This window comes from Kogia breviceps, chromosome 12, assembly GCF_026419965.1.
Source record: "Kogia breviceps isolate mKogBre1 chromosome 12, mKogBre1 haplotype 1, whole genome shotgun sequence".
In the NCBI taxonomy this organism is placed as follows: domain Eukaryota; kingdom Metazoa; phylum Chordata; class Mammalia; order Artiodactyla; family Physeteridae; genus Kogia; species Kogia breviceps.
In genome coordinates this window covers 7,503,924-7,524,944 of record NC_081321.1, presented here as the reverse complement: position 1 = coordinate 7,524,944, position 21,021 = coordinate 7,503,924, and the positions used below count along the sequence as shown (strand labels likewise).

The 21,021-nt window shown below is 36.9% G+C and overlaps 1 protein-coding gene across 2 annotated transcripts; it reads left to right on the top strand.

Moving 5' to 3' along the window:
- Nucleotides 1-5,427: 5,427 nt before the first annotated feature.
- LOC131767411 (C-type lectin domain family 7 member A-like) lies at nt 5,428-19,240 on the top strand. 2 transcript variants are annotated; one of them, XM_059082696.2, is made up of 6 exons: nt 5,428-5,657; nt 7,563-7,661; nt 8,652-8,789; nt 10,094-10,245; nt 11,618-11,736; nt 17,034-19,240. In XM_059082696.2, exons 1-6 carry the CDS (start codon nt 5,555-5,557, stop codon nt 17,164-17,166), a joined length of 744 nt encoding a protein of 247 aa, XP_058938679.1. In that variant the 5' UTR covers nt 5,428-5,554; the 3' UTR covers nt 17,167-19,240. The 2 variants fall into 2 exon arrangements, with proteins under 2 accessions (XP_058938679.1, XP_058938680.1); XM_059082697.2 differs by lacking the exon at nt 11,618-11,736 and having other exon boundaries at nt 5,491-5,657; nt 17,034-17,206.
- Nucleotides 19,241-21,021: the final 1,781 nt, after the last annotated feature.

Sequence of the window (21,021 nt, the reverse complement as noted above, 5' to 3'; positions counted from 1 at the left end):
AATCAAAAAAGGGACAGAAGACTTAAATATTTCTCCACAGAAGACATACAGGTGGCCAAGAGGTACATGAAAAATGATCAACATCACTGATTATTAGAGAAATGCAAATCAAAACTACAATGAGATATCACCTCACACCAGTCAGAATGGGCATCATCAAAAGATCTACAAACAATAAATGCTGCAGAGGGTGTGGAGAAAAGGGAACCCTCTTGCACTGTTGGTGGGAATGTAAATTGGTACAGACACTATAGAGAACTGCATGGAGGTTCCTTAAAAAACTAAAAATAGAGCTATTATATGATCCAGAAATCCCACTCCTGGGCATTTATTCAGAGAAAAAACGTGTTTCGAAAGGATACATGTACCCCAATGTTCATTGCAGCACTCTTTACAATAGCCAAGACATGGAAACGACCCAAATGTCCATCAACAGATGAATGGATAAAGAAGATGTGGTATATATATATATATATATATATATATATATATATATATATATATATATATAATGGAATATTATTCAGTCATTAAAAAATGAAATAATGCCATTTGCAGCAACATGGATGGACCTGAAAATTATCATACTAAGTGAAATAAGTCAGACAGAAAAAGACAAATATCATATGACATCGCTTATATGTGGAATCTAAAAAAAATGGTATAAATGAACTTATTTACAAAACAGAAACAGAGAATGAACTTATGGTTACTAGCAGGGAAGGGTAGTGGGGAGGGATAGATTGGGAGTTTGGGATTGACGTGTATACACTGCAATATTTAAAATAGATAGCCAGTAAGGACTATACTATAAAAAATTAATTAATTAAAAAAATTAAAGGCAAGCCACTATTGAGAACACAAAAATATGAATATAGACATATAAATATACACATATGTATATGTATAAATATATTCAAATCATTTTGCTGTACACCTGAAACTAATACAATATTGTAAATCAACTATACTTAAATTTAAAAAAAATAAAAGAAGGTCAGTGTTTCAAGACCATGGATAGTGAAGGAGAGGTGACTAGGAAATTAAGTTAGAAAGATAGGCATCACCACTTCCTTGGTGGCGCAGTGGTTAAGAATCCGCCTGCCAATGCAAGGGACACGGGTTCGAGCCCTGGTACGGGAAGTTCCCACGTGCCACAGAGCAGCTAAGCCCTCGTGCCACAACTACTGAAGCCTGCATGCCTAGAGCCTGTGCTCTGCAGGAAGAGAAACCACCGCAATGAGAAGCCTGCACACCGCAACGAAGAGTGACGAAGAGTAGCCCCCGTTCACCGCAACTAGAGAAAGCCCGCACGCAGCAATTAAGACCACAGCCAAAAATAAAATAAATAAATTTATATATATATAAGAAAAGAAAGATAGGCATCCGATTATTTAGATGCTTATAGGACAGAGAAGATAAAACCAATGAGTGTTCAGCTGGCAATAAGGGGGTGGTGAATTGTCTGTAGAGAATTAAAATAATAATTTTTACTAGAAGTCAGTTTGCTTTTTATAATCACCATGTACCAGCAATACTAACAATGTCAGTGATAAAATATTCCCTGAAAATAGCTTTTGCTGCCCAAAGTTTTAAAATATGTTTTCACTTCTAAGAACTTTTCTCAGATTTCTCATTTTTCTTTGAAGAAAAAACTTGCTGTATAAATGCAATTTTTCATTAAATCTCACTGAGAATGTGAATTAGTTAATTGTTATTTGCTCGGTTTTGTTTGTTGTTTGGTTGGTTAGATTGGTTTGTTTTTCACCCGTTTCTTACGTTACTGTTTAACCAGGGGTATTTTTACTCAGAATATGCAAACTGTCTTTCCCAACCCACTCCTAACGTCTTTTTTTTTTTTTTTTTTTTTTTTAATTTGCTGCACCTCGAGGCTTGCTTGCGGGATCTTAGTTCTCCGACCAGGGATCGAACCCAGCTCCTGCAGTGAAAGTGCTGAGTCCTAACCACTGGACCACCAGGGAATTCCCCCTCCTGCCTTTTAAAATGCTGAGGGATTATTTTTCCTAGTTTGTCAATAACTTGTGTAATCACTGTTTAATTGTTTTAGTCCTGGACAAAAGAGAAGGCTAAAGTTTACATTCACTGAAAATTTTCGTTGACAACTTAAGAGAGTCAGTTGTTTTTCTAGGATTGTGATTAAATAGAGGACGGCAGTCAAAGAAAATAAAGTTATTACATAAAGATTCTCCCACTGTGCGTGGGGGGTCTGAATCAATAGTAAAAAGCTTTTTATTGCTGCCTAGAAGGTGCTCCCCTCATTCCTGTTCTCTAGTTCTACTTAGTTGACTGACCTTTATTTCTTAAGCCAATTTATTCACTCTGAGAAAAAGAACCCTTGCTTTGCAGCTCTCCTCTGCTTTCCCAAGGGCTGCATTATCTAACTGGATGTCTGATGGAGGTCGAGATTAGATCCACACCACTATTTTGTGTCTGTGAAAAGTTAGTTAAACTTTTGTGTCAGGCTAGGTAAGAGGGTGAATTTTATTTTTTTTCCATTGACCTCTCTTCCATTTTGATATGTATTAATGAGAACTGTAGAACTCTTGGAACAGAACGACTCCATCCAAACCTTTGCACTAAGACTTTTGACAAACTCTAACATGGCTTCTACTAGTTTAAGGCTGTGTCCTGGAATGATCCCAGATCCCTTTAAAATGCCTGCCTGAGAAAATTCATTGCTGCCAGGAGAATTTACTGATTGTTCGTGATAGAGTGGCATGGACATATATATACACTACCAAATGTAAAGCCGATAGCTAGTGGGAAGTAGCTGCATCGTACGGGGAGATCAGCTCGGTGCTTTGGGACCACCTAGAGGGGTGGGATAGGGAGGTTGGGAGGGAGGGAGACACAAGAGGGAAGATATATGGGGACATATGTATACGTATAACTGATTGACTTTGTTATAGAGCAGAAACTAACACATCACTGTAAAGCAATTATACTCCAATAAAGATGTTAAAAAAAACCACATACACACAAAAATAAAATTAAATAAAATTTAAAAAAATAAAATCCTCTCTCTGCCCTTTGAGGTGTAAAGCTACCACCTAAAACTTTCCTCAGGGTCCTGAGAGCCATCTCTGAAAGCAAACACTCCGGGAATTAGTTAGGGAGATAACCTGCCCTCTCCCAGTCCCCATGGGAGGGCAGGACCCTAGCTTCAGTGGGGCACAAGCTCGCTTCAATACGCAGCTCTGTCTCCTTCCAAAGGATGAAGAAGCTTGTTTTTCTTCCGGAGAAGCACCAGTGAACAAATCTACATGGTCTAGTCACATGGCTTAACCCTCTTAATACCACTCAGTGCCTTTCCCTTACCACAGCCCAGTCTTTAAAAAGTCGCTAGTCTTTCGTTTCGGTGAAGTTGAGTTCAGTTTATGCTGGGTCCTCTTCTCTGTTGTAATCATATTACTGAAGGAAATCTGTCCTCACCGCTTTTTAAATTTTTTTAACATCTTTATTGGAGTATAGTTGCTTTACAATGGTGTGTTAGTTTCTGCTGTATAACAAAGTGAATCAGCTATATGTATACATATGTCCCCATATATCTTCCCTCTTGCCTCTCCCTCCCTCCCACCCTCCCTATCCCACCCCTCTAGGAGGTCACAAAGCACAGAGCTGATCTCCCTGTGCTATGCAGCTGCTTCCCACTAGCTAGCTATTTTACATTTGGTAGTGTATATATGTCCATGCCACTCTCTCACTTTGTCCCAGCTTACCCTTCCCCCTCCCCGTATCCTCAAGTCCATTCTCTATGTCTGCATCTTTATTCCTATCCTGCCCCTAGTTTCTTCAGAACCCTTTTTTATTTTAAGATTCCATATATATGTATTAGCATACAGTATTTGTTTTTCTCTTTCTGACTTAACTTCACTCTGTAGGACAGACTCTAGGTCCATCCATCTCACTACAAATAACTCAATTTCATTTCTTTTTATGGCTGAGTAATATTCCATTGTATATATGTGCCACATTTTCTTTATCCATTCATCTGTCGATGGACATTTAGGTGGTTTCCATGTCCTGGCCATTGTAACTAGTGCTGCAGTGAACATTGTGGTACATGACTCTTTTTGATTTATGGTTTTCTCAGGGTATATGCCCAGTAGTGGCATTGCTGGGTGATATGGTAGTTCTCTTTTCAGTTTTGTAAGGAACCTCCATACTGTTCTCCATAGAGACTGTATCAATTTACATTTAATGAGTGGTTTTATATTTGACAACAGCCAGTTGTCTCTTCCATTCTGCTTGCTTTGAAGTCTTGTGAACAGATGGGTACCTCTCTAGTTTCTAGCAATGATAAATGTTTTCCCATACCTCATTAACTTGGGTATTACTGTGGAAACTGGCAAAGAGGAAACATTAAGCATTTAAAATAGTATTTCAGTTCCAGAATTCTCCATAAGCTGTTACTTGCAAAATAAGTGTACAGAATGGTGAAGGGGGCAGGGTAGCATAACAGAAAAGATCATGAGTTTTGCAGTAAGAGTGGACTTTGGTTTGATTCCTTGCTTCAATATTTTTATTAGTTTCTTAAAACTGAGCAAGGGAGTAAAATTTCTATGTCTCAGTTTTGTCATTTGAAAATAGGACTAAACAACAAGGTCCTACAGTCTAGCACAGGGAACTGTATTCAGTATCTTGTAATAAACCATAAGGAAAAGAATATGAAAAATATATATCTGAATCACTTTGCTGTACACCAGAAACTAACACAACATTCTAAATCAACTATATTTAAAAAAGAAAATAGGACTAAGAGTGCCTATCTCATAGACTTGTTGGAAAACTGAGATTGTATGAGAAAACATGTGCAATGGATAGTACTTAGCTCATAAGTCATTGTTGAATAAATAATTTTCTACTTTGTATTATAAATCTCTGACAAGCCCCAAAGAGATTTGTTTCCTCTCTCTGTTGTTACGACAATGTACCTCGTTATGGTATCCTTCATGAACCTATCTGTGGGTTTCCTCCTTTACTCAATGAGCTTCTTCACAGGTATCATTTATCCTTTTATCCCCACCTCCTGTCAATTGAAAAGATCGGCATTTGATACATGTTTACTGAAAGAGCAGTACATGAATAAATGAATGAATGAACAGTTGTAGCAAAGCATTGGTGAACTCAAGGGACCAAAATTGTTTTAAGTTTACATAGGCCAAGGCAATTAATGATGTCCAGTTCGGTTGTGAGAATAATGAAAGCAGCATAAGACATTAATGGTTTCATTTTTCTTATGTTTGATCTGAAACAAAGATCTATCTATTGTGCTACCTTACAATTTTCTTAAGAATCATCAGTCTCAGAAGCAAGATCTAAAGGTACCAATGGGAAATTACCAGAGCATATTTTTCATTTCCTGCTTTTGGGTATCTGGTTGGACTGCTTAAGCTCAACTTGTTAAAGCCTAGTAAATGCCTCCCCCACATGACTTGACTCATAGTTCCTCTTCTGTCCACAGGCAGTTGTTTTCGGAGAGGAGAAGGAAGAGCTCTCAGCCGCTGAGGCAACTCAGGAACTCAATAGAACAATGGAATACCATTCTTCCGTAGAAAATTTGGATGAAGATGGATATACTCAATTAGACTTCACCTCTTGCAATATCATCAGGAAATCTGTGGTCTCAGAGAAAGGTATATTTTTTTCTTTCTGACTTCAACATTTACATTCTCATCAACTAAAACTGGAAGTGGAAAAAATTGGAGAGACTTGCGACTTGTTGGGCTTTTATTAATATATTGTAAAAGGTTTTCAGAAGTCACTGAAGATAATTTGAATGTGCACTAAGACTTTTGGTAACCATTCAGTGACTAATCATTAGTACAGTTGACCCTTGAACAACACGGGTTTGAACGGCACAGGTCCACTTATACATGGATGTTTTTCAAAAGTAAATACTACAGTACTACACGATCTGCTGTTGGTTGAATCCATGGATTCCAAACTGTGGATATAGAAGAACTGAGATACAGAGGGCCAACTCTAAGTTATATGGAGATTTTTGACTTCGGAGAGGGGCAGTGCCCCTAATCCCTATGTTGTTCAAGGGCCAACTGTGTTTAAGTTAATGATGATGATGATAATAATAATAATAATTTATTATATTATAACAATAATTTATTAAATAAATTATAATAATTTCTTATTATAAATAAATAATAAATAATTATTTATAAATTATTATAATTTATAATATAATTATATATAATATATAATTATTATAATAAATAATTTATTATTATTGTAACAATTTCTCTGTTCTATAGGGTCAGACACTTCAAAAATAAGGAGTTGGTAATAAGTGTGATGAAATGCAAAGCTGAAAGAATTTCAATAGGAGTGACTGGTTTATTTGACAGAAAAGAGTAAATTGCAGAATGGAGGTCAAGGAAACAAAGAAGTGTAGATGAACAACATCAGGATATTGGAGATTAGAATGAGAAGAATGAAAAGATGGAAGAAACAACTTGTGGTTTTATGGAAAAGGCCAAAGGGAAGTCAGAAGTCATAGGGTTTAGAATCCTGAGTCTGTTTTTTTTTTTTTTTTGTGTGTGTGTGTGTGTGTGTGTGTGTGTGTGTGGTAATGAGATTGATTTGGAAGTTTTTTTTTAAACAAAGGGGAGTTCTTTGTATACCAGTGAAGAAATATATATGTATTAGACAAAAAGATCCCATTATCAGGACATGAGTCTTAGACATAACGTAAAAGAGGTGAAATCTGGAGAAGGGCATTAAAAGATTTCTCTCTTCACTGAATGAGCAATTTAATCTCCTCTATGATTCCCCTATTTGACAATTCTCTGAAATGCTCTTATTGTTTATTCTCAGTTTTTAAGTGGTGATATTAATATAAAGCGAGTTTCCTGTTATCAAGAGATTATTCACAGCTTTTGATGGCAGAATTTACTCTCTTCTGCTTTCTGTTCATTCCCATTGCACAATTATTTTCCTCTTGTCACTTACGCAATTCTTTTCTTGGGCAACCTGATGGGGAAGAGTGGAAAAACTACATGATGCAAGAGGTAAGGAGGCATGTGTGTGTTTATAGATGTGTGTGGACAAATTGTGTTACCTATAATGTGTTAGTAGTCCCTAAACTAGGTACTTTTACATATGTTAACTTAATGCCCACAATAATCCTTTGATGTATTATTAACCTAATTTTTCACAAAGAGAAATGGAAAAACAGGAAGTAATTTGCCCAAGGATGTGCAAGAAATAAGTGAAAGGGGAAGACTACCCTTAGTAACCAGAATTATTTCTGCTACATTAAGCTATCTCTTCTAAGAACAGGTAGGATTTCTTGAATCCTGGTAGTGTCAAGAACTATAGACATCAATGTGGAGGTGAAATTAGGAGTGCATAGTTATCAAGTTTCAGAACCTGAAGAGGTATGCTAAGAGGTGGAGAAAAATTCAGACTAACCCTAGATGAGCAGCTTATCTGGATATCAGATTTTGATGAACTGTAGAATTGAAGTGCTCTGCGATCCATCATCCAATTTCTTTTTTCAATTTCTGCTCCCTGTGGCGCCTCAGGATTTTGTGCTACATCCCCTCGTTGGCGTCCCATTGCTGTGACTTTGGGAATTTTATGCTTGGTAATGCTGGTGATAACTGTGGTCCTGTGTACCATGGGTGAGTATTGGTGGGAGAGATTAACAACAGACATTTAATAAGCATTTATACTGTTCCAGGCACTCTTTTAAGAGCGTAACATAATCTAATTGAATCTGTATATTGACCCTATTGAATTGGCGCTATTCTCATTTTATTTCTAGGGTCATAAACTAGTTATTGGTAGGACCATGATTAGAAATTTGGGTGATCTGTCTTAAAAACTCATACTTTAACTGCATGCCCTCCTTGAATAGCTGGTTTCAAAGCTATGGAATTCCTAGGATAAATTAATGAAAGCAAACCAGCGGAGTTAAAGAAGGAAGTACAATTGGTGCTTATCTTCCTAACGAAATAAATTCTCTAAAGAGACTATAAGCTATTTTTTATGTCTCATGAGTTAAGGAAATTGTTTTATACCTGATCTTTAATCTAAACTCCTTTGGAAAATATCAGGAAATACCTGAGGCACTTATCAAATACTAACTATTTTGTGACGGATGAATAAATTTCTGTAGATTTTATTGCTCAAGCATACAAAATTGAATAAAGTATTATTGTACCTTCAAAGAGGCTGTATGAAAGATTTCTTAAATAGGCAAGTGCTTGTTGAGTACATTCTATGTTAGAGGCACCAGGAAGGTTCTCAAGGAACTTTCATTTTTAAATAATAGAAGAAAGATAGAAGATTTACTACTCTTTCAAATCTATCATGGTACCAATTGACTGTATTCCATTTGCTTCATTTTTCTCTTTTGTATTAAACCTTCTTCATGGAAGTTATTTCTTTTTTCTATATATTTAATCTATCATCTATTCTATCTATCTATCTATCTATCTATCTATCTATCTATCTATCATCTAACTTTACCTCTCCATCAGCAATGTATTATCTATCACTAATCATAGCCCTTTACATTCCAACAAAAATATGGGTTTGGGGATTTTAATTCTCAAACATAGCAAAATGACTTTTTCTTCTATAATTACTATTGTTGTTGGTATATGAAGCTATCTGGAGACCCAGTTCAGGGAACAACCTGTTGAAGAATAACAGCTTTCAATCAAGAAATAAAGAGAACCACAGTCAACGCACACAATCATCTTTAGAAGAGAATGTGGCTCCTACCAAGGCTCTCACGACCACAGGTAAGGCAGAATTTAAAAATTCATAAAGTCCTTGATTCAGAAGGGTTAATTATTGGTGCTAAGGTTTGGAGCAAGGGGAGAAGAAAGTACTTTTACGTGCAGTGATTTTGCATCCAAGGAAAGTCCACAGCAGTATTGTCTCAGTAAAATACATCCCCCGTCATATATAAAGTGATATCATAAATACTTTATGAACTTAGTTGAATCTCCAACTTAGTTGGATTTTTTAAAAATCAGTAACTAATTTATCACAGGCTATGTATTTAGGCTTATAGGAGATTGTATAATTTGACGTGAAGGAACAAAAAGTGTTCTCATCCCTTAGGGAATTGACATTTTTAAATGATATAGTTAAAATAGGAAATAGGACATCAGAAAAGAAAAACAGGGCTTCCCTGGTGGTGCAGTGGTTGGGAGTCTGCCTGACGATGCAGGGTACGCGGGTTCGTGCCCCGGTCCGGGAGGATCCCACGTGCCGCGGAGCGGCTGGGCCCGTGAGCCGTGGCCGCTGGGCCTGCGCGTCCGGAGCCTGTGCTCCGCAACGGGAGAGGCCACAACAGTGAGAGGCCCGAATACCACAAAAAAAAAAAAAAAAAAGAAAAGAAAAACAGATAGAAAAAGGAAAAAAGGGAAAGTGTTGCTAAGAATTAAACATTTCCAAAAGAAATAAACCTAATAGATATGTTTCTGAAAACTCTGATTAAATTTGTTTTTCTTTAATCATGCAAGTTCATTTATTTAATTACAATCTTATATACACTAAACTTCAATTTCTAATTGCATCATTATTGACTATGACAATATTTTGACTTCAATTTTCCATCTCTGGACACATACCTCCTCACTATTTGTATCACATTACTCTATAATGTGAATGATTGCTCTTATACTTTTCTTATTTGGAAAATTGCATTCTGAAATGGATCTCACACTTGTAAAATAAGTTAACATGAAATTACTGTATATCTCAGTGATTGATTTTGAACTGATTTATTAGTTACCATGGAGAAAAGGAGTTCTGGTCGGACTTTGAAGGAATGGAAGACAAGTCAAGAAGGAAAGGAGGGTTCACTGTCTAAAACACTGTTTATAGCCACTCAATTCATTTTTTAATTGTAAATGAATACGGGGTTTTAATGTAGCCTCTTCTGTAAGGTTGTATCCATATAGTTTGAATTGAAAATGAAATCTATTAATGGTAATTCATTGATTATTTATTAAGTGTCCTTAGGATGAATGGTACTTGCACTGAAAGAGGGAATTGGTATAGGATGAATCTCATTGTATTTATCTTTTATTTCCAGGTGTTCTTTCTAGCTCTTGTCCCCCTAACTGGATCACACATCAGAATAGCTGTTATCTATTTAGCACATCATTAGATTCCTGGGATACAAGTAAAAGACGGTGCTTTCAACTGGGCTCTAATCTCCTGAAGATAGACAGCTTAAAAGAGTTGGTAAGTGTAGATTTCAGTTATAATTACCTGTGGTCTCTGTTGAACAGAAAAATAGAGGTAGGTTCCAGGTAATGATGATTTTCCCTAAAAGAGAGTCGTTTTACATATTCTCCATAATTATAATAATAGAATACATTAAGTGAGTAAAGTGCATAATATACACCTCTCTTTTTAATTAATTAAGTAAAATATGAACACATTTTACTTTAAAATAAATCCTTTAGGCGCAACTCCAAGTTGACTATAATAGTAAGGCCACTACTCATTTTTGTGGGTTTGGATTTCAGGTTGTAAATGTGATGGAGTGAAATAGAAAAATCTTCCCCTTGTTATCATAATTATCAAGAAAAACGTCAGCTACGATAATATACATTTAAAAATCATTTACTCCTTGCAAGATACTAGGAAAAGCAAAGAGTTTTAAAAAGTAGTCTTGTTTTAGCACTGCTCAAATAATTTGTAAGAAAATAGAAACAACTCAGGTATTAAAAGTAAAATATCTCGTACTGGCAACAAATGCCATAGAACTTCAGAGAGAGATCCCCACTGACATAAAAATTTCACAGAAAATGTGCAACTTACAATGCATCTTGAATGAAGGATAGAACTCAGATGAGCTATGAGAAGGGGTTAATAGTCAGGAAACATTCTATACTACAAATCTAAACAATCTATAACTTCTATACTTCCTTTTACTACTCTCAATTTTTTTGTTTCTATTCTGTCTTACCCAACAGTTATAGTTCACATAAAAATTAATGGGAGTAGATGTACGATTAAAAAAAGAGCATAGGACTGGAAGTCTGTCTGACTTTTAGACCTTCCTGTAATTGCCGCTATGTTGTGCTATATTTGTCAACAATTCAGATATGATCTTTAACCCCCAGGTTACTTATGCATAACTCATGCAGTGGGACTAAACTACTTTAAAATTGTCATCTAACTCTGAGAAGCATTTCTTGACAAAGGTCATGTAAATTTATATTTTCTATAAAAATTGTGGAGAAGATAGTGGCCTGTCATCCAGGAACATTGCCTAGGATATTTTGTTACCCTTGGATTTTGTCAGGTAGGTTGAATGAAGGCAGTGCAATGTTGACATTAAGGATCTATTCTTTATTGGAAAAGTAAACAATAACGACTCTGAAGAGATGAAATATGACTTTTGAGACACTCAATGGCGTTCAAGAATTGGCACTTCTGTCTAGGCTGATGCCAGTATATGTGTGCACCCTCCACCAAGGTGACTCAATCTCTGTTTCTCAAAATCTCCAAGAGTCTGTTTCTGTATCTTCTCTTTATCTCTAACATCTCTGTTTATCACACTCTCTCTCTCTCCTTGACTTGTATTCGTATTTATGTTTCCTTACAGGAATTTATATCCAGGCAAGTGTCTTCCCAACCTGACCGTTCATTCTGGATAGGGCTTTCTCACCGTCAGACTGAAGAACCATGGCGCTGGGACGACGGTTCCACGTGGTTGTCTAACTTGTAAGTATCTGGAGAGACAAAGCTTCCTACTCTTCCTCAGAGAGGTGAGAGCATGTCAGGCAGTTAAGAATCTGATCTGTTGGGGCTTCCCTGGTGGCGCAGTGGTTGGGAGTCCGCCTGCCGATGCGGGGGACGCGGGTTCGTGCCCCGGTCCGGGAAGATCCCACGTGCCGCGGAGCGGCTGGGCCCGTGAGCCGTGGCCGCTGGGCCTGCGCGTCCGGAGCCTGTGCTCTGCGACGGGAGAGGTCACAACGGTGAGAGCCCCGTGAACCGCAAAAAAAAAAAAAGGAATCTGATCTGTTGGCCATAATAAGAAAGAGAGTGAAAAAGATACATAGTGATGGGGAGAGAGAAAGGGTAAGCCAGGAAAAAAAAAAGAAAACAAGAGGGTAGAGGAGGACTTAAGAGTCACAAAGAGCTGAATGGCCATCTCGAGCTGTCAACACAAGTACTCCCTCAGCTTTCTTACTAGGAGGTCATGTGTTTGAAGCTGCCCAGGAAGGAGCAATCACTGTGACTCAGTGTAAAACTGTGCTTAAGAGCAGTGCTTTGAAGTCAGTTCTCAGCTTGAGTCAATGACTGGCCCACTCATTGTGTGAAACTGGATGAATTCCTTAATCTAACTGCACCCCTCTTTCTGCATCTGTAAATGAGAATACAAATAGTACGTACCTCTTAGGATTTTGAGATAAAAGTAAAATCCCTTAGCACAGCATCTTGCACATAGTAAATGTGTGATACATGCTATTATTAATTTTAAAAGCAACCATATTTCACATTTTATAAAGCTCTTTTAGACATACGCACATTTGCACGATTATAAATTTTTCCTCATTGTATGTGTACGCGCTAATATACACACAAGGAAGAAGAATTTACATATGGAGACTTACTATGAGGAATAAGCTCACACATGATTATGAAGACTGAGAAATTCGACAATCTGCTGTCTGCAAGCTGGATAGCCAGGAAATTATGTAGTGTATGAGCTTCAGTCCTAGTATGAAGGGCTTAGAACCAGGGGAGCCAATGGCGTAAAACCCAGTGCCAGAGCAGGAGAGGGTGAGATGAGATGAGATGTCACCACTCACACAGTGAGGCAGGAAGAAAGGAACAAATTTCTGCTTCTGCCTTTTTGTTCTGTTTAGGCCCTCAGTGGATCGCCCACACTGGGGAGTGAAGTCTAGTTTACTGAGTCTAGTTCACTGATTCAAATGACACACTTGAAAACAATGTTTGATCTGGCTGTGGCTAGTAAAGTTGACCCATGAAATTAACTCTCACGAAGTGTTAAGTCTTCCCCACTGCAGTTGCCATTGATTTTCTCTTTAATATCTGCAGAATATGAAGTTATATTCCCTTTTTCAATTTCTGTTACTGGTGTGTGTATGTGCATTTGCATATGTGTGTGTGCATTTGCATATGTGTGTGCTTTCTTCTTTCTTTCTTTTTTTTTTAAATCAATCTCATTGGGTGTAGCTTTCAAAGAAAGAACTTGTGGCTGTGTTGATTCTTTCTTCCTCTGTGTCTTTTTTTCCTCTCTTTTTTTCCCATTAATTTTGTTTTTCACCTTTATTATTTCCTTCCATTCAATTTCTTTGGGTTGAATTTGCTACTTTTTCTCTAACTTCTTGTGTGGACTCATGAAGTTCATCCTTTTTTTTTCCCCTCAAGTATGTACATTTAAGGCTATAATTTTAGTGTATTTTCATTTTCATTCAGTTCAAAATACTCTCTAATTTTCATTGAGTTGTTCTTTGGCCAATGAGTTACTTAGAAATGTATTTCTTAATTTGGAAATATCTGTGTGTTTATAGTTATCCTTCTGTTTTAGGTTTTAGCTTAATTCCATTGTGGTCACAGAACATACTCAGTGTGATTGCAGTTCTCTGGTTTTTGGGTTTCGTTTGTTTGTTTCTTTGGCCACACCATGCAGCGCAACTTGCAGGATCTTAGTTCCCCGATCAGGGATTGAACCCAGGCCCTCAGCAGTGAAAATCCTGAGTCCTAACCACTGGACCGCCAGGGATTTCGCAGTTCTCTGGTTTTTATTTGCTTCATCTTCCCATACTGAGAGAATTATAATAAAATCTTCCACTGTAATTCTACTCACAACTCTGTAAACATTTTTGTTGATGTGTTGAAGCCATATTATTATGCACATATAGTTTAGAATTGTTATATCTTGCAGGCTCAGGCTCATTTAATGTACTTTTTCTTTTCTTTCTTTCCTCTTTTTTGAACTTTTTTTTTTATTGTTCCACCTTTTCTTTTTTTTTTTGGCACGCGGGCCTCTCACTGTTGTGGCCTCTCCCGTTGCGGAGCACAGGCTCTGGACACACAGGCTCAGTGGCCATGGCTCACGGGTGGGATCTTCCCGGACCAGGGATCGAACCCATGTCCCCTGCATTGGTAGGCGGACTCTCAACCACTGCACCACCAGGAAGCCCCACCTTTTCTTATGTTAATTTAGAATTTACTTTTTAACTAATTTTAGAGTTACTCTATAGACTTCAACATATAGTCTTCACTCATCAAAGTCTAATATTAATTGGCCTTTTCATGTTTTTCCTGGGCAATATAAAATATTAGAGTATTTCTTTACTCTGTGTACTCCCTCCCCAATTAACATGCTATTATTTTTGTGTATTTTAACTTTGACAGAGCTCAATTTTAGTGCAGGATGACAATGATTATAAAAGACCAGCAGTTGTAAGACATATGTCAATTTTAGAGATACTAAAATGTGGGAAAATATGGGCCAAAGTTTAGCATTTGTTTCTGCCAAAGAGAAGTACCACAAACCTGAGACTACTTAAATTAAACAATCCACTAGGGGTTTTGTGTGTGTGTGTGTGTGTGTGTGTGTGTGTGTGTGTGTGTGTATACTGTTATAATGGGTTCAGACAGAAAAATTGTGTGAGTAGCAGCTTGTGGCTCAACTTCATAGGGGGGTATAATTTTTTCCTCCCACCTTCCACCTGGTGGCAAGATTGAGAAATGCACTTTTCAATGTTACTCTTTTTTGTTTGGCAGTTTTATTTTTCATTTACTCCTGCACCAAAATGTTCCTTTGTTTTCCAGCTTCTGCAGGGTTTTCTGTTAAATTCCCATCTGGAATGCATTTATTTCACAGAATTCAATAAATGGTACTTGTTGGAAGTTTTAAGGTCAGATTTTCTGTGCTTGTCTAAAACTGTCTTTATTTCAACTTTTCTAAAAAAATATTTTGAGTATAAAATTAGAAATTTATAGTTGTTTTTCTTTCAGGCATTCAAAGATATTCCTATAACGTATTCTATTTTTATTGTTGTTTTTGAAAAGTCAGCTATTTGAAAGTAATATATGTTTTAAATCTGATGGCTTTTTTCAGCTTTGAAAAGTTTTCAGTCACATGCTTCAGATGTTGCTTCCTTCCTGGCTTTATTCCCTTCTTCTGGAATTCCAGTTAAATGTATTACAGACCCATTCACAATATCCTATATGGCTCATTTGCTTTTTTCTATATTTTTATCCTTTTTCTCTGTAACCTATGTATTTATTTCTCACCTATCTTGCAGTGCTTATTTTTCCTCATCTGTAGCTAAACTGCCATTGAAATCCTCAGTTGAGCTTTTAATTTTGTTTGATGAATTTTTCAGTTTTACAATTTCTCAAATCTACCCAGTTGCTATTTATAATTCCTAGCTTTCTTCTAACATTCTCAGTATTGTGTTTTAACTCCTAGAATACACTGTATAGTTGTTTGAATATTTGTGCTTGATAATACCAGTGTCATATACTCATTTGTATCTGTTTCTATTATCTTTTTTTTCTAATTTTTATTCATATCGATATGTTTGATTTTTTTTTTTTGATAATGCACTTAACATTATCTCTTAAATGTTTGTAGAATTAATTTGAAGTTTACAGAGAAGCTTTTCATTTGCTTCTGGCAAGCACCATCGGGTATGAATAGTACAAACTGAGTATTATCACATTTTGATTTTAATTTTAATACCACTTAACTATTTCACTTCCACTAGCCAAAGCACAGTGAGTTTATTAACAAAGAATCTTGACAAAATATATCTCCTACTTTTCTATAGCCCTTTGTCTTGTGTCTTCTTTTCTGTTTTAAAAAATGAATAGTGGACTCTCTAAAGTCATAAGAGTAGGTCCAAATTAACATTTTGATATGTAACTACTCATTGGTGACAGTAATTTAATCTGACTCTGTACATACTCCAAAATCTCTTAGAGGTCAAGAAAATTTTTTGGAGAAGATCACTGGTCAGAATTCTTCCTGAGGCTGGATCAAAGTTGTTTCATGTCCTTAGTCTAGTTATTTCAGTAGAAGAATTCTCTCAATCCTCCAACTCCAGGGCCAAGAAGAGATAGATGTACAGGATGAAAAGTACCAGACCATAGCTTTTACACTGAGGCTCAGCGATGCCCTTTGAGCTTGACTGAATAATTAACACTGCTCCTTTAGGAGACTAAAGAGCAAACAGAACAGAGCCATGCTTCTATTTACCCATGGTAATTCTCATAATCGTCTCTCATTATATTGCAATACAGTGCAAACTTCAGGATTGCATCACGTTCACTGGATTTTTCACTTTAAAATGGCTAATGTTATGCGAATTTCATTTTAATAAAAAATGTTAATTAAACAACCTTTGGCCTTTAAATTATGTGCCATGTGTAATTAACACTATCTCTATTTGCCCTCTCCCCAAAAAGGATGATGAATTTGGCCCTGGGGAGGAGGTAGTATAACAGGTAGTTTTGTGTTGAAGAATAAATTTTGGATCTTAAATATTTAAATATATAGGGTTGTTTGAACTGCCTTTAAATGGCTTTGATATCAATGATTCTTCACTTAGTTCTAAATAACTTTTAGCAAGAACGCTTCAACTTGGTCTACTCACTAAACATACCCAATAATATTTTCGCTTAACTGTTGCTTCATTTGATAAATATACTTCTAGGTAAAAGGTTAAAAGAGAAGTAAAGAACTGTCTATAGAACGTTAAATAGTTTTTCTTTTTTGTCAGTTTTATTTAATTTTATGCAACTAGTAGTATTTCTTAAAATTTTTTTGAGTCATTTTTATGCTTTAGTAATGAAGATTATTTTGTTACCACTGGAAACAAATAGAATCTAAATTCAAGTTTCCTTTTTTAATGATATGTACACTTCAGAAACTCTTTTCACCAATACCCTTACCAATTTATTTCAGCTTTGTGGAGACAGTGGACAACATTCCTTACGTTTGTTCTATACCATTACCTTATTGTATTTTATTTTAACAGGTTTCAAATCAGAAGAACAGTTACCAAACAAGACTCATCTCACAGTTGTGTATGGATTCATGCGTCAGTCATTTACGACCAACTTTGTAGTGTGCCTTCATACAGTATTTGTGAGAAGAAGCTGTCAGTATAACGGTGGGGATGTCGCCGTGGAGGAGCAGAGAGAAATATGTAAGATAGTAAGGAGGGTAGAAAACAACAGGTTTATGACCAAAAGCATCATAAAAAAAATCATCCAATTCCATCTCTTTTTTTCTCAAATAGCCGAGAGAATATGTCTGCCATATCTCTGACTAAGAGAATCTTGTATAATGTGAAATTGTAGGGAATCTGCTGTTATAAGAAAGCTTTCTCCTTTTCAGATATTATCAATCACAAAAAGATCTGATAATGAATATAAAAAAGTAACCTGTCCTATTGACTGAGGTATTAACATTTTGTAATGCAAAACATGTTTTATTACTTTTTCTGATTACTGTTTTGCAGTTTTCAGCAATTCCTCAGGAATTAATTACTGTAAAAAGGTATTCTTGGAACATAACTAAGTTCCCTCATAGGAGGATTCGTCTCTTTTTAATTTTCTTTTAAACTTTCCCATTGGTGCTATTTATATTTCCCATGGGGATTTATTTCCGTGTGACTGGACAGGCATTTACAGCCTTCTTGTATCCATTAATATGTGAACAGAAATTGCATCACGTTCACTGGATTTTTCACTTTAAAATGGCTGTTATGCGAATTTCATTTTAATAAAAAATGTTAATTAAGGAACCTTTGGCCTTTAAATTATGTGCCATGTGTAATTAACACTATCTCTATTTGCCCTCTCCCCAAAAAGGATGATGAATTTGGCCCTGGGGAGGAGGTAGTATAACAGGTAGTTTTGTGTTGAAGAATAAATTTTGGATCTTAAATATTTTAAAATCTAAGAGAAGAAGATAGAAATTTTTGGTGAGGTTGACTATTGTCTTTTAAGACACTAACTTGTGTTGTCACTATCGGAAGAGAAATGTGGAAGGGCAAAGATAATTCAGGTTGAGAGTTAAATTAAGGCATAAAGTGGGATTTCGAAGCGATGCCATGCCTTTTAATTTTGTTTTTGGGTATCCTGTATCCTCCAAACGGAGTGGATGATCTGAAGAAATCTTGATAATCAAGGAAATAATTCTGTATGCTGTATGTCCAGCTGCACTTATCTAGACCAGACAGATGAGGCAACAATAACCTATAACTTAAAGATAAAAGCACAACTTTAACAAAAGTGGTGGTGTAAAGTCAGAATGCTCTAGGCTGTCCAAGGCATACTATACCTCACTTGTCAATACACGTGTATACCACAGCCAAAGTGGGAACGTGCATGGGAATGAACAGAAAACATCCACACTTTTCCAAGATACAGAAAAGGGAAAATAGCTACTAGCTGATGTTATGTCTAAAGGGAAAATTCAAGATGAGTAATGATAATGCTAGAGGAAACACTTACCTATTCAAGGGCCACCATCTCCTCTTGCCTGAGTTATTGCAATAATTTTCAAAGAAGTCCCCCAGCATCTACACTTGTCTTTCTATAGTCCATTTTCAAACGTAGCAGACTGATTCCATTAAATTTAAAACAAACCATGCCAGCTCTCTGCTAAAACTCTCCTTGACTTCCCGCATATCTGAGTAAAAAAAAAAGAAAAAGAAATCGAAACAAAACCCAAAAGACCTTTACAACTGTCTACTCACCAAGACAATTGCTGGTCATTTACTCCTTCCAGCTAAGCTGCTTTTCTCCTCATGACCCATTGCATTTAGGATGATGCTTTCTCTATTGTGTCTCAGCCACAGCTGGCATGCTTGCATCTCAGGACCTTTGAGCTACCCCGTTCTTTTACCTGAACTATTCTTACCCTAGATACCTGCAGGACCTACTCTTTTACCTCTTTCAAGTCTTTGCCCAAGTATCACGTGTTAATGAGGCTGACTCTGACTTCCTTATTTAAAATTGCCAGCCCCCCTTTCTCTACATTCTTGGGCTTCCCTGGTGGCGCAGTGGTTGAGAATCCGCCTGCTGATGCAGGAGACACGGGTTCGTGCCCCGGTCCGGGAAGGTCCCACGTGCCGCGGAGCGGCTGGGCCTGTGAGCCGTGGCCACTGCGCCTGCGCGTCCAGAGCCTGTGCTCCGCAACGGGAGAGGCCGCAACAGTGAGAGGCCCGCAAACCGCAAAAAAAAAAAAAAAAAATTAATTTAATTTAAAAAAAATAATAAAATAAAATAAAATTGCCAGCCCCCCTTTCTGTACATTCTTAACCTCCCTCACCCTCTGTATGTTTCCATAACTCTTATCACAGTATAATATATTCTACTATTTACTTACTTATTATCTTTCTTGTATATCATCTGCCTTCTTCCATACAATGTAGGCACTAAAAGTACAGAGAGTTTTGTTTTCCACTGATGGATCTCAGAATCTGAGAATAGTACCTGCAATAAAGTAGGTATCCAAAAAATATTTTTGTCATGGTTGAAAAAAATATTTAAGGACAAGTATTTAAAATGTTAATGTGGGTTGGTAAAAATTATCAAGAAACTACTTGAATAAAGTTTGAGAAATAACTCTAAGTGCTATTTCATTAGAATCATAATTATCAGCATCTCCTAAATTATAGCACCTCAGCTGTGACAATTTCTAATATCCTATCTTCGTATTTCATGTTCACATGTGCTTCACTTACTTGTCTCCCTTGCAATTTTTTTTTTTTTATGGTACGCGGGCCTCTCACTGCTGTGGCCTCTCCCGTTGCAGAGCACAGACTCCGGACGCGCAGGCTCAGCGGCCACGGCTCACGGGCCCAGCCGTTCCGCGGCACATGGGATCCTCCCGGACCGGGGCACAAACCCGCGTCCCTTGCATCGGCAGGCGGACTCTCAACCACTGCGCCACCAGGGAAGCCCCTATCCCTTGCAAATTTTTACTGCCTTCTCTCCTGTAACATTTTTTAATACATCAATCCAATGCAAATGACCAAACAACTTTTGATATCCTACTTTTTATAGGGCATTATGCAGGAGAAAGTTCTCTTTAGATTTAATTTTAAAAGATCTGATGAACAATGCACAGTTTGAGACACATAGTGAATTCACAATATATGCTTCCTGATCCATCTCTCCTAGGGCCTGCTTGCTCCAGCCCAAGCATCTTCCACATTCCTTTATGTTTAGTATGTTTGATTTAACCAAGCTATCTCCCAAAATACAGAAAAGCATTGGTAGAATAATGTAATTCTATTGTACTTATTTGGGAAATATTTTTGGATATTATCTAAAGCAAAATTCTGATTTCCCTCTCAGCTTAGGAAATTTAGGCAAAAAATTGTTACCTGGTTTTCTAAAGTCATAGGTAGTAATAAGCCTAAAAGTCCTGATTTCCAGTAAAATATGTGATTGTTCATGATCTTGTGTACCAAATGTGTTGTATACAAAATGTTAAATTGAGTCCACATGCTGTACAAAGAAAGATCATTGAGCTGACTACAAGAGAGCATTTTTAAAGCTAATTCTGTCATACGGAGCTCATGTGCCTTTAGAGCAATCACTTCATCTAGCTGGACTTCAATCTCCTTTTTTGTAAAATGAAAGAGTAGCGTCAACTAGATATCCCCCAAAGGACTCTCTTAGGCTGACATTATGATGCTTTACATTATGACCTTGGAGAAAGGAAAAGGCTTGTCCTATAGTCTTTTCTCTTTTCACAAACGCACAGAGAGGTTAAACTTACTCTGAGTGACACAGTGAGTGTATGATGGGTAAGAACCGGGTGAGGTCCCTCAGACTGGGATTCATGCTCTGCAGAGACTGAAGAATCTGCGGCAATTATAAACTCTTGCCACCTTTTTCACTGCAGTTACACAGGAAGTACTAACAAGTAAGCAAAAGAGAGCTGACAAGGGCAACCCCTTCCGTAATTGTTCAGAGACCGCCCACATACAAAACACATGCTACTTC